The sequence below is a fragment of the Pogonomyrmex barbatus genome, unplaced genomic scaffold (genome assembly GCF_055798465.1).
Source record: "Pogonomyrmex barbatus isolate J1 unplaced genomic scaffold, ASM5579846v1 scaffold21, whole genome shotgun sequence".
Classification (NCBI taxonomy): Eukaryota; Metazoa; Arthropoda; class Insecta; order Hymenoptera; family Formicidae; genus Pogonomyrmex; species Pogonomyrmex barbatus.
The window spans coordinates 1249138-1263586 of NW_028297118.1; the positions used below are offsets into that span (position 1 = coordinate 1249138).

At 36.6% G+C, this 14449-nt stretch overlaps 4 protein-coding genes across 4 annotated transcripts in view; 1 reads left to right on the forward strand and 3 right to left on the reverse strand.

The window, feature by feature from the left end:
- Positions 1–4664: 4664 nt before the first annotated feature.
- On the reverse strand, positions 4665–5547 carry LOC148936485 (uncharacterized). Its single transcript, XM_089078261.1, has 2 exons — positions 4928–5547; positions 4665–4824 (listed from the first exon to the last, which is right to left on the reverse strand). The coding sequence occupies exons 1-2, from the start codon at positions 5545–5547 to the stop codon at positions 4665–4667; spliced, it is 780 nt and encodes a 259-aa protein (XP_088934387.1).
- Positions 5548–5621: 74 nt separating this feature from the next.
- LOC148936486 (uncharacterized) lies at positions 5622–7195 on the reverse strand. Its single transcript, XM_089078262.1, has 4 exons — positions 6963–7195; positions 6779–6921; positions 6432–6731; positions 5622–6244 (listed from the first exon to the last, which is right to left on the reverse strand). The coding sequence occupies exons 1-4, from the start codon at positions 7193–7195 to the stop codon at positions 5622–5624; spliced, it is 1299 nt and encodes a 432-aa protein (XP_088934388.1).
- On the reverse strand, positions 6547–8232 carry LOC148936487 (uncharacterized). Its single transcript, XM_089078146.1, has one exon. It carries the CDS (start codon positions 8152–8154, stop codon positions 7219–7221), a length of 936 nt encoding a protein of 311 aa, XP_088934272.1. The 5' UTR covers positions 8155–8232; the 3' UTR covers positions 6547–7218.
- Positions 8231–14449, forward strand: part of LOC105422196 (dolichyl-diphosphooligosaccharide--protein glycosyltransferase subunit TUSC3-like) — a 32253-nt gene continuing 26034 nt past the window's right edge. The window contains exon 1 of the mRNA XM_089078151.1: positions 8231–9297. The gene's annotated coding sequence lies outside the window, so the exon portion shown is untranslated. The remainder of the gene's footprint in view (positions 9298–14449) is intronic.

A 14449-nucleotide genomic window follows, 5' to 3' on the forward strand; every position in this document is an offset into this window, starting at 1 on the left:
TATTTCGGTTTTAGAATTTTGCGTAGAATCGTATATTCAGCGGTGCCGGAAAGAACAAAGTTCGATTTTTCACAAAGTATCTTTTATTCTTGCTTTAAATACACATCCATTTGCGTCGATGTCCGTCGGTCGAATCTCTCGTCCGTTCGTTATTTCGAATCAGCTCACTATCGTTTTCTCCTTCGAAATTTTTCTCACAAATAAAATATCTAAATACCGAATAACAAGTTTTTAATAATAATAAGTATTAAAAGAGAACCTATTTGTTATTATTGCTTGTCTCAAGTAGTTAAACGTTCAAGTTATGTGTCACGGCTATCTACATCTTATAATTTTAAATGAAGGAATGCGCGTAATATGATAAAATATTGATTTATTGATTGAATTCTTGTCGGTACTAGGCTTCGATTGTTACCAACGAAGATTCAGATGACACCTCTGAGAAAAAATCTTCCCCCTCTTAATTATGGGTTTGAAAGAAGGAAGTGGTGAGAAGTTCGCGCGGGGATTCTGACAATTTCCACCTATAAATATGCGTGCGGAAAAAGCGGCCGGGTTACTTTCTTCGGTACTAACTAGGCGGTGACATTAGTTTGTGGCGCGTGATCAACCTCAAGGTTAAATTCTTAAATTTATAATCAATTTCTGTAATATTTCTCTTAGGAGAATTTAAAAGCCTCCTCGACTAAATAAAGGTAATTTTAAATTAAAATAATTGGGAAAACTGAAATCTTAAATTCTTCTTAATTAAAATCAAGATCATAATTCTAAATCCAAAACCGATCGCTAACAATAGCGTAGCGTACCATTTAGTCGCAGCCAATGGTGTTGCGATTGAATAATTTGAATTTAGAATCTTAATAATAAATAATTATTTTCAAACGTATTCATGCCCAAAAGAGGAGGGCTCAAAATTCAAATTAAAATATTAAGATTTCAGTTAAATCAAACGATAATTTTAAATAAGAATCCCCTCTCATTGTTCCTAAAATTTAAAAATTTGGAAAGACAAACTAAAATTAAAATAATTAAGCAAATTCCTAAATATAAATTAAGAAAAATTGATTTCGATGTAAATTATCCAAATTATAATCAAATTAATAAGAAGGATTCTCGATTCAAAATTTATAAATTTCGTTTCCTATTTGGGGTTGATTAATTCACAAACCGGTCCAATCCCAGGGTAAAGTACTTAAATGTATTGACCTAAAAACGGACAATTAGGACGTAACATATGTTACAAAAGAAAATAGTGTAAGAATTAGACGACCGTAAGCGGTCATGAAAGAGATTCGGAATATAAACAGTTAACAGAGAGGAGCCGTCGTGGTCGTGCAGACCAAGTGTCGGATTGGTAGACGAGGGATCCCGAGTTCAAATCCAGTCGGTCTCCGTTAATTTTTTCCAAATCTAATAGATATCTTTCAATCTCAGAAGTGGGATTCAGCCTATGTTACCTCAGAGAAGATTCAGCCTATGTTACCTGACAAGTCGATCGTTCAGGAGTGAACGGAAAAAGTCGGGGGTAGTACTCCAAAGTCGTGTTGGTCGTTCAAGAGAAATGAACGGGAAAAAAGTCGCGGAGTAGTACTCCAAAAGAGTCGGTCGTTCAAGAAAGTGATCGAAAGTCGGGAGCAGAAGCTCCAAGTTTCGGATAAAAATCCGATAGAGGAAGACTCGGTACATTCGGGACGAATGTAATACCAGAATGGCCGAACTGTAAGAATTAGACGACCGTAAGCGGTCATGAAAGAGATTCGGAATATAAACAGTTAACAGAGAGGAGCCGTCGTGATCGTGCAGACCAAGTGTCGGATTGGTAGACGAGGGATCCCGAGTTCAAATCCAGTCGGTCTCCGTTAATTTTTTCCAAATCTAATAGATATCTTTCAATCGTGTTAAAACGTTACAAAGCTAATACAATGGTAAAATGTATGATTAAAATAGAAAAAAATTAAAATCCGAGAATATTGCAAGTATCTATTCTAATGAGCTGATTCGGATGGCAATGCATGCAACAATGTAATCGCCACACGGTTATATATAACGCGCTCCAGCCTCGTCCCCATTTACAAGACCGCGAAATTCTGTTTCTCAATTCCTCTCAGTTCATTAATATCTTTCAATATTTCATCTCACTTTCTTTCTTATTCTCTCTCTCTTTCTCGCCGCTTGTCTATAGGTTCGCCTTAGGATACGCGGCTCACCGAGAAAATCAGTACATTTATCCATAGATTCGCCTTTGGATACGCGAAACTCCGCGGAAATCGGCGCGTTGGTCCATAAATCTGCCTTTGGATACGAGAATGCCGAAAATTGGTGCATTCTCTCTTTCTCTTTTTCTTCTTCTGTTACTTTATTGCCGCATGACCACAGACTCGCCCTTTAAAAACACAGACGCTGAGAAAATCAATGCATTGCTATCTGTCTATAGGCTCGTCCCTTGGACACGCGGACGTCAAAAAAATCGATGAATTTCACTCTTTTCTTCCACTTGTGTGGGAGTGTTCCGACACAGAATATCACTTCCCCCTGGACAGAAGCGGATCAAAAAAGCTTTAAAGCATCTAAGGCACAAATTAAATAAACGGTTTCGACACGCACTCGCCGCAGGATCACTCGCGGAAGCGGACATCACCGCCCAACATCTTGCAGCTTTGCATTTGCTACCGATCGCAATGGAATTTATTAATTTAGTTGTACCTGCGAAAAACTTCCCCAACCAACCCTTTTCCTCCCATCGATCAACAATTCTCTCACGACATTCCGGAGATTGAAAATTTCGAATTAATTAATCAGTTCGCGAAACCAAGTTGCTCCACATTTCCCGCGGAAAATGAGGAAGCCTTATCGGACAACCCATACTCGGATCCGAATTATTTAACTTTCGTAGCGCAAACCGAACAGATCCTTCCGCTCGACTCTTCCTCAACGGACCAACAGTCCTCTCTCGAAGAGTCCGAGCTCGAGATTCTTTCCCGGCTTGTAGTTCACACAATCATCTTCCCGTCCTTCGCCAGGAACGTTTTGCCTAGGAATCATCGCGAATCGAGATATTAAATTCGCCACCTACGCGGAAATTTTAAGAACAGATCCATTTGATGTTATCTCTTTGTTTCTCCTTTCCGACTCCCTTCCATACCTCATTTCTGTCGTTCTACAAATCCATCTCTGATTCTCGCTCCACACATACTAGAGTTTATTAAGGAACACCGTAGGGATCTAATACTAATTATTAAGCACAAATATATATATATACATATATAATACCGGACAGGATCTTTCACACCGTTTCATTATTCAGAAATGATCATATTATTAGGTGTACAAAAAAGTTCTTTTTTTTATAAAATTTAATCTTTATTCAAAAACAAACAAAAAAATATTAATCAGCGAAATATTCCCCGTTTGCATCAACGACCTTTTGCCATCTTTCGGATAGCTTGCGAATTCCTTGACGATAGAAGCTCACCGGCTTCGAAGCGATAAAGTCATCAATGCATTTTCGTATCTCTTCAAATCTCACGAAATGTGTATCAGCCAAATGCTGCAGCGACCGAAATAGATAGTAATCGAAAGGTGCCATGTCTGAGCTATACGTCGCGTGCGGGAGAAGTTCCCAGTCTAACGCAAAGATGGTCCTGAGTCGCTTTCGCAATATGTGGTCAAGCATTGTCATGAAGCAAGATCACTTTACGACGTTCTTGGCTAATAAATGGCCTCTTTTCTTCTAATGCATCGCTTAAATTGGTCAATTGTTGTTGGTAGCGATCTGCCGTGATTGTTTCACCCGGTTGTAACAACTCGTAATACAACACACCTTTCCAATTCCACCAGATACAGAGCAAAAACCTTCTTAGCGTGGATATTGGGCTTTGGCGTCGATGTCGAAGGTTGACCAGGGTTAACCCATGATTTTCTACGTTTAGGGTTATCATAAAGAATCCACTTTTCATCGCCTGTAATGATTTTGTGCAGAAAATCTTTTTTCCGGAACTTTGAAAGCAAAGTGAGTGTCACGCCGACGATTTTTGTTGTTTTCGGACAATTCATGCGGAACCCATCTGCCTTCCTTCTGAATCTTTCCCATTGTATATAAACGTATGGAAATGGTTTGCTGCGTAACGCCAAGCTGTTCTGCAAGCTCCTTTTCAGTTTGCGCAGAATTTATATCCAACAGTGCTTGCAATTCGTCCGTTTCAATCTTTTGAGGGCGTCCAGCACGCAGTTCATCTTCAAGACTGAAATCTCCTTGGCGAAATTTTTGATACCATCTTTTACATGTAGTATGATTTATACAGCGTTCTCTCCATATGCAGCACAAATCATTGCAGTGGCTTCAGCAGCATTTTTCTTCAGATGAAACGCGAAGTGGATAGAAAATCAAATATGCTCTTTTGTTATTGCCATCGTGAACACTATTTTTTTTTTTTTTTCCCTTCCAGTTGGAGGATGTCGGATATTTCCGACTGTGTGTCTTCAACCCTAGGGTTATATGACACAGGTTTATCTGACTCCTTTTTAAGTTTCTCTGTATCTTGTATTAGATGATTAAATGATTCTATTTATTTTTCTAAAGAACCTGTAAATACACTTCAACATCACCCAATCCAGTTCTCTTATCGCGTCCATTAGGTTCATCTCTCTTCTCACCCCCATTCTTTTCAGCTCCAAGCCATCCCCACTCTCTCCTCATCATACCTCACACATCTCCACACCACATGCTCCAAACTTTCGCTCTCATTACCGCAATCGCACCTAGCGTCCTCTATATACCCCTTCCTGACTAATGATTCATTCAAATTGAAGTGATTTGATCTGATTCTATTAATCCATACTAAAGTACCTTTCCTCGTTAGTATTACCGAACCATGGTTTTCTCCTTTTTCTTTTATAAAAGTTCTCAAAATAAAATTTTCTTTTGTACTCTGCATCTTTTATGATCTTATTTTGTGTATTATTCCATAATTCTCGTTTAAAGATACTTCTGAAGTCACTATATGGGACCTTAATTTCCTCCGAGGGAGATTCTTGAAAAGCCTCTTTCGCCAATTTATCTACTATTTCATTACCCGTGATCCCTTCGTGTGCAGGGACCCATCCTATAATAATCCTGCATTTCTTGCTGTTTATTATCTTCCTATATAGAGATCTGGCTTTTATTATATACATATTTTTGTATACCTGAAGTAAGTTGTTTTCTAGAGCTTGTATAGTTGACAGTGAATCAGTGAGAATTAAGTAGTTTTGTCTTTCTTCTATTTTTTCTTGATGTATAAGTTCTAGTATGGTTTTTACTGCGAAAACTTCTGCTGTGAATGATGAACATTCTTTTGGCAGGCTTATATTGTATGCTGTTTCTTGTTCTTCTATGACCAATCCCACTCCTGTAGATTTGCTCACTCTCCCCCTGGAGCCGTCAGTGTATATTACCTTGATAGTGCCTCTGATTTTGTTATTTTCTATGATAGTTTCAATCAACTGTTTGTCTGTGTGAATTTTCTTTTTCCATTGTTTCGCTGTGTATTTGTCGATTTCCATTTCCATTTTAGTAATTTCCTCATAATCTGTCTCGAAAATCTCAAATTTTCTACTTTCTCCTGCGTGTTCTTTTAACCATTTTATCCTCGACCAAGCATTTCCCAGACAACTTTTATTCGATATGGGTCTAATATAACGTAGTTTTCGTTTGCCTCCAATTGATCTATTCTCCGTCTCATCTCTTCATTTCCATATATCATTATTTTTAAAAGAAAATTCCTCGCTAGCATTTCTGCTCTATCCTGTAACAACATAACTTTTGATTCCGCTATAATTACATTATTCGGTGTGCTATTTCTGTAGCCTAATGCTGTCCTGAGACCTGCGTACTGAGTCCTTTCCATTACTAACCTTTGGTTGGCTTCTCTAGGGAAATAAATAAATAGACCATAGTCCACGACTGATCTTACTATACTCTTGTAAAGCAGCAGTGCCGTGTTAACTTCCATACCTCTTTTTTTTTTATTTAGATATTTCATGAGACCATTTGCCTTCTTAACTTTGCTTCTGACCAGGTCAACCTGATGATGAAAGTTAACCTTGTTGTCAAACCATAGTCCAAGAAATCTTGCCCCCACGCTATTCTGTATGTCCACCTCTCCTAACCTTATCTTCACTCTTTTATCTCGTACTCCCTGCTTGTTGAATTCCACCAGAACCGTTTTCCTAGGTTCTAATTCCAGTTCCAACTCCAGTCTCCAATCTGTTCGCCAGATGATTGGCCGCCTCTTGAATTGCGAGAGTGTTTGACTCTCTATTTAGACTTGTGGTGTACATAGCAATATCGTCTGCAAATTGAATTGTTCGTATTCCCCTTCCTAACTCCTCAGTAATATTCCTCGTATATATTGAATACAGCAGTGGGCTCAGCACAGCCCCCTGCGGCAGACCTTTATAAACTCTTCTATCCACAGTTTCTTCTCCAGATACAATAAACTGGGTATACCTGACCCTGCTCCAAGCATACACAAATCTTACTATGTCACTAGGACATCCTATCTCTTCTAGCTTCTCAAGTATGTTTAAATCTACGTTATCGTAGGCTGCAGTTACGTCTACAAATAGCGCTGTGGCGTGCTCTCCTCTGAAGAATCCATTCCTGATGTCAGTGGTGATTTGCGTCAAGTTGTCGGCACAAGACCTTCCTCTTCTGAATCCATTTTGGTCCCTGGTTATTAAGTTATTCTTTTCTGCCCAACATACCAATCTTTCGTTTACATTCTCTCCATTACTTTACCTATACAAGACGCAAGAGCTATCGGTCTGACCTTCTCTTGCCCTGGTTTGTCAATGAAAATCACTTGATATTCCTGCCAATTCTTTGATAGCAAATTCCTCTTCCATATATCGTTAAGTACCACTAGCATTTTCTGTTGCATTCTATATTCTATATAATAACTTGATCATGTCATACTCAATACCGTCCCTTCCCGGTGATGTATTCTTTCTTATCATACTTAATGCTCTTTTCCATTCCGCTGCTGTAAAATTGTCCTTCCAATCTCTCCTCTCGTTCCTTTCTAATTTCCATCGGTGGATTCTCCACAGATGGAGGAGCTAGTTTTTCTATCATTTCTTTTATACTTTCCTTTCTGTTCCTGCTTTTCCATTTGTTCCATTCTATCTTTGCTTTGCAATTCTTGAATATCCTCATCGTATTCCATACATAATTCATACTTATATTCTTATTAATATAATAATAATGGATTTATAGAATGATTCAAAGTTCTGTGTCTTTTTTGATTTAATCACTTTTCTCGCTATGGCCGTACACCTCTTGTATTCTATATATGCGTGCATCGTTCCTTTTCTGACAAATTTCTTTTGTGCTTTTTTTCTGTTTCTAATCGCTTCTTCACATTCTCCGTCCCACCATTTAACTGGGAGTGATCTTTTTTTGTTCATCTTATTATTTTCATTTTCTTTCTTCTTGTCTCTTCTCCTCGGAGTGATCTCTTTTATGGCCATTTTCATACTTTCACATAGTAAATTGTATTTTATCCGTGTGTCCTTATCTCCTGAATCTAATTTTAACACTTTCCTTGCCTTCTCCCAGATTTCAGTAACCTTTCTGTTATACTCATCCCATTTTGTCTTATTAGATGAGATTCTATTTGTCTTTTTAATGTAGTCTGTGACCTCAAAGTCCATTTCCATTATTATTGGGTAATGATCTGAACCCCAGGAGTCTTGCAACTGATATGTCCTTATATTATCCAGATCCTCAGTTGGTCCTAGTATTAAGTCCAGATTGTTAGACGTTTGGTCTACTATTCCCATTCTGGATTTTGTATCTTCATTATAACATACCAAATCCCTCTCGTTCATTATCTCACACATGTTTTCACCATTTCTATCTGTATCTCCACAGTTCCATATAGTATTGTGTGCATTGAAGTCTCCAACATAATATGTTTTGTGTGTATTTTCGTTGTTTGTGAGTATCTTTCGCCATGTGGATTTACCCAACCTAATGCCTAGTCTCCTGTATACCGCGACTATGTTGACTTTTTCTGAAACATTCTTTAACGTAATGCCCAACCTTTCAACCAATTCGTGTATATCCTCCCGGCACTTTAAAATATCGAATTCTATTCTATTGTGTATCACCATAGCTATTCCTCCCTTACTATCTAGATTATTTGATCGATATGTTTTATAACCTGTAAAATAAATTGGAACATTTTTTGGTTATTTAGTTTCCGTTATAACTACTATATCATAATTTCCTATTCTCATGACCAATTCTTCTTTTTTATTTCTGATCCCTCTACAGTTCCATACTAATATTGTGACTGGGGCCATTGTGTATGGGTATAATAAAATAGCAATTTAAATATTTTATAAAAAGAAAAATTACTCTAGGTAAAAATTTTCGTAGTGGCCTTTCTTATAAAATAACGATAATAAAATGTAGAATAAATAAAAATAAAGTTAAAATAAAAATAAAATAATCTAAGAATATAAAAATTTTAAAAAATAAAAATAAAAAAAAAACAAAAAGCAATTGAGTATCAAATTTAACAATGCATACTGAGAGTATCAGTCTTATGGATTGACTATGATTTTACTTGTACTATGAAACGTAACGATTATGAACTACCTTATTGTTAATCTTATTGTCTAATATTCTTTAAGTTTTATCTGTTGTATCTTGTAAACGATCTAAATCTTCCTAATCTTATTATAAACTATAAAAAACGGTAAACAGTTCTTAATTTGTCTCTTAGGTTCTAACTTAATGCTATGATATGTCTTTTGATCTATTCGTTATCCTTCCAAAAGTCCTGTCTCATTTTTTCCACTATCCTATTTTCTCTGTATTTTCTTTCTTCTCTATATATCCTATTTCTGTCTCGTATAATGTCCTTCTGGTGTTGTTCCTTATCTTGCTCTCTGTTCGTCTGGTCTCCTTCCCAACCCTTGTCGTTTGAGCTCGTCAAGTGCCTGTTCCAAGAGGGATTTCAAATCCCAATCCTTCTCCACTGCCATCAGCAGTTTGGCTATAAATTCCTTTCTTTTTTCATTCTCTGTGATCAATGTCTTCCCTATTGAGTAGTCCTCCTGTTCGTTACTGGAGAAGTTTGTCAAATTTCCTTCCTTCTCCTGTGTTAACGCAATTCCTCTCCTTTCCTTCGTAATTTTTCCTTCTCTCGTGTTCTCTGTGCGTAATAATTGGTTCTCGTTGCAGGTACCTTTGTCCTTCTTCTTCCGTCCTCACTCTTCTTTGCCTGTCTTATGAATTGGAATTGTCAGGTGAGAAGTATGGTAGATCATCGCTGCTTGTATCATCTGCACCTCCCACTTCCCCTTCCATTCCTTTTCCTTTTCTGTTGTTTTCTTTACCTATCACTTTATCTCTATACAGAGGTTTCTGCCTCTGACCTTCTGTCCTGGTTTGCTAAGGAGTGGCCAAGTATTTGGTTTTTCGTACCTGTCATAAACCTCTGTTGGACCTTCCTCACTACCTTCCAGGATTTCAATGGCTTCCTTATATGAAGCGTTATTATATGCCATCACTTTTTTAATCCTTTGGTTTCTTTCATATACATCGCACTTCCTGTCTGTAGATTTATGTTCCTCTCCACAGTTGCGACACTTTGTTGGTTTGTCGCAGTGGCCATGTGCTTTTTCACCGCAGTTGATGCAGCATTCTTCACTCTTACAATGTATCTTTCTGTAGCCATATCTGAAGCACTTATAACATTGCATTACTGGGGCCACATATGGTCTTACTCTTAGTACAGCTAGATCGTTAAAAAAACTTATCTTGTCCCTAGGCTGGTTTCCTTTAAAAGTGATTATCACCGAATCAACCAGCTCGAATTCTACCTTATTCTCCTCCTTGTTCCATCTTCTTCTCATCATTCTTTCTATTCTTACTACATCCTCTGGTTTTGTGAGTAAATCGTAGAAGTCCATGATTGAGTCTAGGTATAGCGGTACAATACCTTTGAAGCACGTGTCCCGGTCTTCTATTCCCGCTCTGTACCCTTCTTTTTATTTGTCTTCATTAATCTTCTTAATGGCACTGTTCGCGTCTATTGGATTTAAAAAATACAATATAGTCATCTTAAATCCGTTTATCATTATACGTTTAGGATATATTCTTTTATCTTTTAACATATGCATAAACTTAAAGTAGTTGCTGCCTTTTTTGACTGTACCTGCTCTTTCCGTTATCCTAAATATGATCTTGTAGTTGCTTCCGAAATTTTCTTCAAATTCCAGTCTCCTACTAACCTTAGACACATCATTCTCACTAATGTGCTTAAGCACACCATCCTCCCTCACGTATGCTTCCCTCTTCCTTTGCTCATTACTCGTTGCCATATTGTTCGTAGTATTTGTCCGTTGTATTTCGCTACTACTTACTGACTGCGAGCCTTTGTTGCAGCCCGCCGTTGCTAACGTGTCTTCTTCCCCCTCTGTTTCCATTTCTTCTTCCGATTGGTCCCCTCCTATATCACGTGTCTTCGAGCCATTCGGATTGTTAGTTTCTCCCGCGCACTTCTCAGTCTTTGAAATTTGTTTTCTTGCCTTTTTCTTCTTTCTTTCTACAGTTTTCCATTCTTCATTCTCATTCTCGGTGTTCGTCGCATCCAACATCAATTGATCCAGCGTGTCTTTCGTCGCTGGCCTTTTTCCTTTGTTGCTTTCTTCATTCATCTCTACGTTTAGTCTTGCTTCGAGCCTCCTTATTGTCCTCTTTAATATCTCATTCTCTCTCAGTGCCAAGCTTATGCTTTCCATTCTCTCCTCTCGCCCCCCCACTCCCGGGGGTTCCTCGCAATCCTTTATTTCTTCTATATTGCCCTAATAATACACCCGTTCCTTAATAGATCCTACTATTGCACGTCAATCTATACCTATTAAGCTCTGAAAAGAGCTGATTTACCTAATCCGAGGGTTTCTAACACTAAAAAACCGCCAGGCACCACTCGAACACGTCCGCACCACTCGAACCGCCCTCTATCCTCTCTATCGTGAACACTACTGATTTTTGAGGTTATGTGTATCAAACGCCAAACGGTATGGCATTTTAGAAGATCATATGTCAACACTTCAAAATCACAAAAGAGCGGGAAGATATATAAAATTTAAATTGTTATTTCGGTTGTATGAAATCTAAAGCTCAAAACTTTTTTGTATACCTAATAAATAATGGATATTATAAAAAATATTTAATCTATGAATTTTACTTAAAAGTTAGATATTAATTTTTTGTGAATTATATTTTATTATTCTTATTTTTTTCTTATTTCTTCTTATTTTTATTCTTATTTTTTTCTTATTTTATTCTTATTTTTTAGGCTTATTTTGTTCTTATTTTTTTTATTTTATCTTATCTTTATTTTAATTATATTTTATTATTCTTATTTTACTTGGATCAATTATTTGTTTCTGACCCTTTTCGTTTCTTATTCTAACAAAATTCATTTTGATGTTCGTTTACGCAGTACTACAAGCCGAGCATCCAAAATACTAACTTTCGAGATAGCTGCACTGATGAGATCCATCTCTGCGTAAACGAACGACAAACGACGAACTACGCTGCAGTCACTTTCGCAGACGGAGGCTGCGTTCCGTAACTTACTGGCAGTACTGCCAACACGACGTCATTATAGTGTGCTATGCAAGCGTTTCGTTTTTACTAGTTCACTCTCGCTGTACTGTAAAATTGTGGAAACAGAATGGGATTGAACAGTACTGCGTACAACTGCATATGACTGTCATATAATAATATAAGAAAATGGAAAGTTTTTATAATTAATAATATTGCACATATAATGGAATCAGCGGTGAATCTGATAGTGACTCTGATGCAATGAAGGAAATGTTAATAATATTAAAAAAAAGTAGATCAAATTCTATACCTAAAATACGTTGTAGAAGATGTAGTATCTCGATATACAAACAAAGAATTTAAAACTCATTTTCGGTATATTTTTATAATCTTTTGTTCTTTGTAGATACGATAAACTGTTTTTGTAATTTTACTAAAATATATTTATTTTAGATTACATCGGAATACATTTTTTTTTATATTGGAATTAATAGGGCCAATCTTAGAAAGGGATGGAAAATCAGGTAGATGCACGATCTTTCCTGAAAAGCAATTAAAACAATAATTTCGTACATAATAATGTTTATACAAACTTGGTGTAGCGCGATCGAATTTGCTATAATATAAATATCAAACTTTATTTTTATCTCGCAATGCTTTTTGTCCGTTTTCTTTATTTATTATTATTTTATATTAAATATTTGTTTCTGCATCGAGTAGGGTTAATTCTTCTTTCTCGAACATCGCCATTTTGTATTGTGACTGCTGCGTCCTTTTAGCTACAGTAGCCGCAGCAGAAAGTGATGACAAAATTTATGACATCATTATTCTAGTAGTGCATCGCAGCACACTAGGAGTGCGTTCCTTTATTCACTTCGAGTACTATCAGTACTACGAATAGCGTTCCGATATAGAGAGCAGTGCACTACGAAAGTCTTGAATTCTATGACATCATTGATTTTGACGTACTTCTTGTTGCGGCTACTGTACTTTACCAGCGAGGTAAAGCAGTCAGAGCACAAAGATGGCTGCTTCCATGAAGACTAAAATAACCTTGATTCATGCTGAAGAAAATAAAGAATATAATATTGTAAGAATTAGACGACCGTAAGCGGTCATGAAAGAGATTCGGAATATAAACACTAACAGAGAGGAGCCGTCGTGGTCGTGCAGACTAAGTGTCGGATTGGTAGACGAGGGATCCCGAGTTCAAATCCAGTCGGTCTCCGTTAATTTTTTCCGAATCTAATAGATATCTTTCAATATGAAATAATATAATGAAATTATTATGATATTATATAATATTATAAAATTATTTATTATTATTAATTATTATTATTATTGTTAATATTATTAATATTTGTTGTAGCCCGGATTGAATTACAAGATTATAATTAGAGAAAGTCGGATTCGCCGAGCCTTAGAGTTAGAATTCCGAGCAGGATCGTAGGTGAAAGATTCTTCTGATCAAATATTATTACTCACTTTTGTAAATTAGCTGATTTATTGGTATGACTTCTTGAATGTTTCGTGTGAATCTCGTTATTACTGATAACGATTGGCCATGACGAAGTACAATTGCCCTGTTACGTATTATGACTGCCTGCTCTCGGTGATTTAGCAACCGTTTTTATAATATTCTAGTAGTGTCACGTTTCGTCGCATAATTCTAAACTCGGACCATATGGTCAAAACGGCGTGCTCTCATAAATTCCTCGTTCGTGCTCTGCTTTGGAATTTGCAGACTTGCTTTTGCATACTTGCATTTTCGGCCGGCGTTTCTGTAGCACCGGCTATTCCGAGATTCGAGAATGATGAGGATAAGAAATAATGAAGATATAATGTGATAAGTAATAGCACAAATAATATGTAAGAAGTAATTCGGGCTATAACACCCCTCCTTCGCCGGGAAAGAAAAACGGAGTTTTTCGCATTACAAAATTCTTCAACCCCGATACATTTATAAAATTTTAAAATCGTGAATTTTCGTTTCTTCTGCGCAGTTCGCTATTTTTATTTACATTTTTTCTTTTTTCTTAATTACACTTATTATTCCTATTACAATTATAATTATTAATATTCCACTGAAACCAACGCGATAGGTAAAATATACGTTTTGGAACATATTCGGCTCCTTATCTAGTTGCTTATTTAATTTATCTATTTTTGTGCTTAATCTTGTTAATTCTAACAGGTCTTTTATTATCGGTCGCAATTTTATTTTTTCTGTGAACTGTTTTGCATCTTTGATATCTTTCGATTAACGTTAAATTGTATTCCGATAAATGCTCATACATAACGGGTCGCTATTTATCATCGCATGACTATCGTTATTTCCGATATCGTTAGTTTACAATCGCCGTTTAATTTTATTTTACCTATACCATTTATCTTTAGTTTTCTTGCTTCCGACTTATCACATTGAATTTCTATTTTTTGGTTTACTTGTGCGGAATATAGCCATACTTGTGGTTCCGTTAGCGTTAACCATAATGAGGAATCGGAAATTATACGTTCTTGTTCGCAATTCTGGAGCTGTTCGAGCGCGTTTATATAAATTTGCACTTCGCATAACGCGTTCGTACCTGTGTGATAGATGGGAAAATTTCGTTCGCACATGTAAGTTTGATCGTTTTGCACGCACGCATTTAGTTTACGCTCTTCCAATAATATATAATGATTCAATAATATATAATGGTTTTCTTTATCTGTTATTAAGGCGTGAATTATCCGTATGAATGAAAAGATATTCGCGTGTTCGCATATCGGGGACGATATCGATTTTATTAATTTGAATGTCGGGAAAGCGATTACTGGAAATCGGAAGATCATGTAGATATC

Bases quoted from the DNA above. Each gene is read 5' to 3' on its own strand.
- LOC148936486 (XM_089078262.1), bottom strand. From the start codon at position 7,195: ATGAGGATATTCAAGAATTGCAAAGCAAAGATAGAATGGAACAAATGG. The intron at 6,732-6,778 runs GTAAAGTAATGG...TATGTTGGGCAG, and splicing joins AGCTCTTGCGTCTTGTATAG to AAAAGAATAACTTAATAACC. The intron at 6,245-6,431 runs GTCTGCCGCAGG...TCTGGCGAACAG, and splicing joins GGATAGAAGAGTTTATAAAG to ATTGGAGACTGGAGTTGGAA.
- LOC148936487 (XM_089078146.1), bottom strand. From the start codon at position 8,154: ATGGTGATACACAATAGAATAGAATTCGATATTTTAAAGTGCCGGGAG.
- LOC148936485 (XM_089078261.1), bottom strand. From the start codon at position 5,547: ATGGAAATGGAAATCGACAAATACACAGCGAAACAATGGAAAAAGAAA. The intron at 4,825-4,927 runs GTACAAAAGAAA...ATGGATTAATAG, and splicing joins AAGATCATAAAAGATGCAGA to AATCAGATCAAATCACTTCA.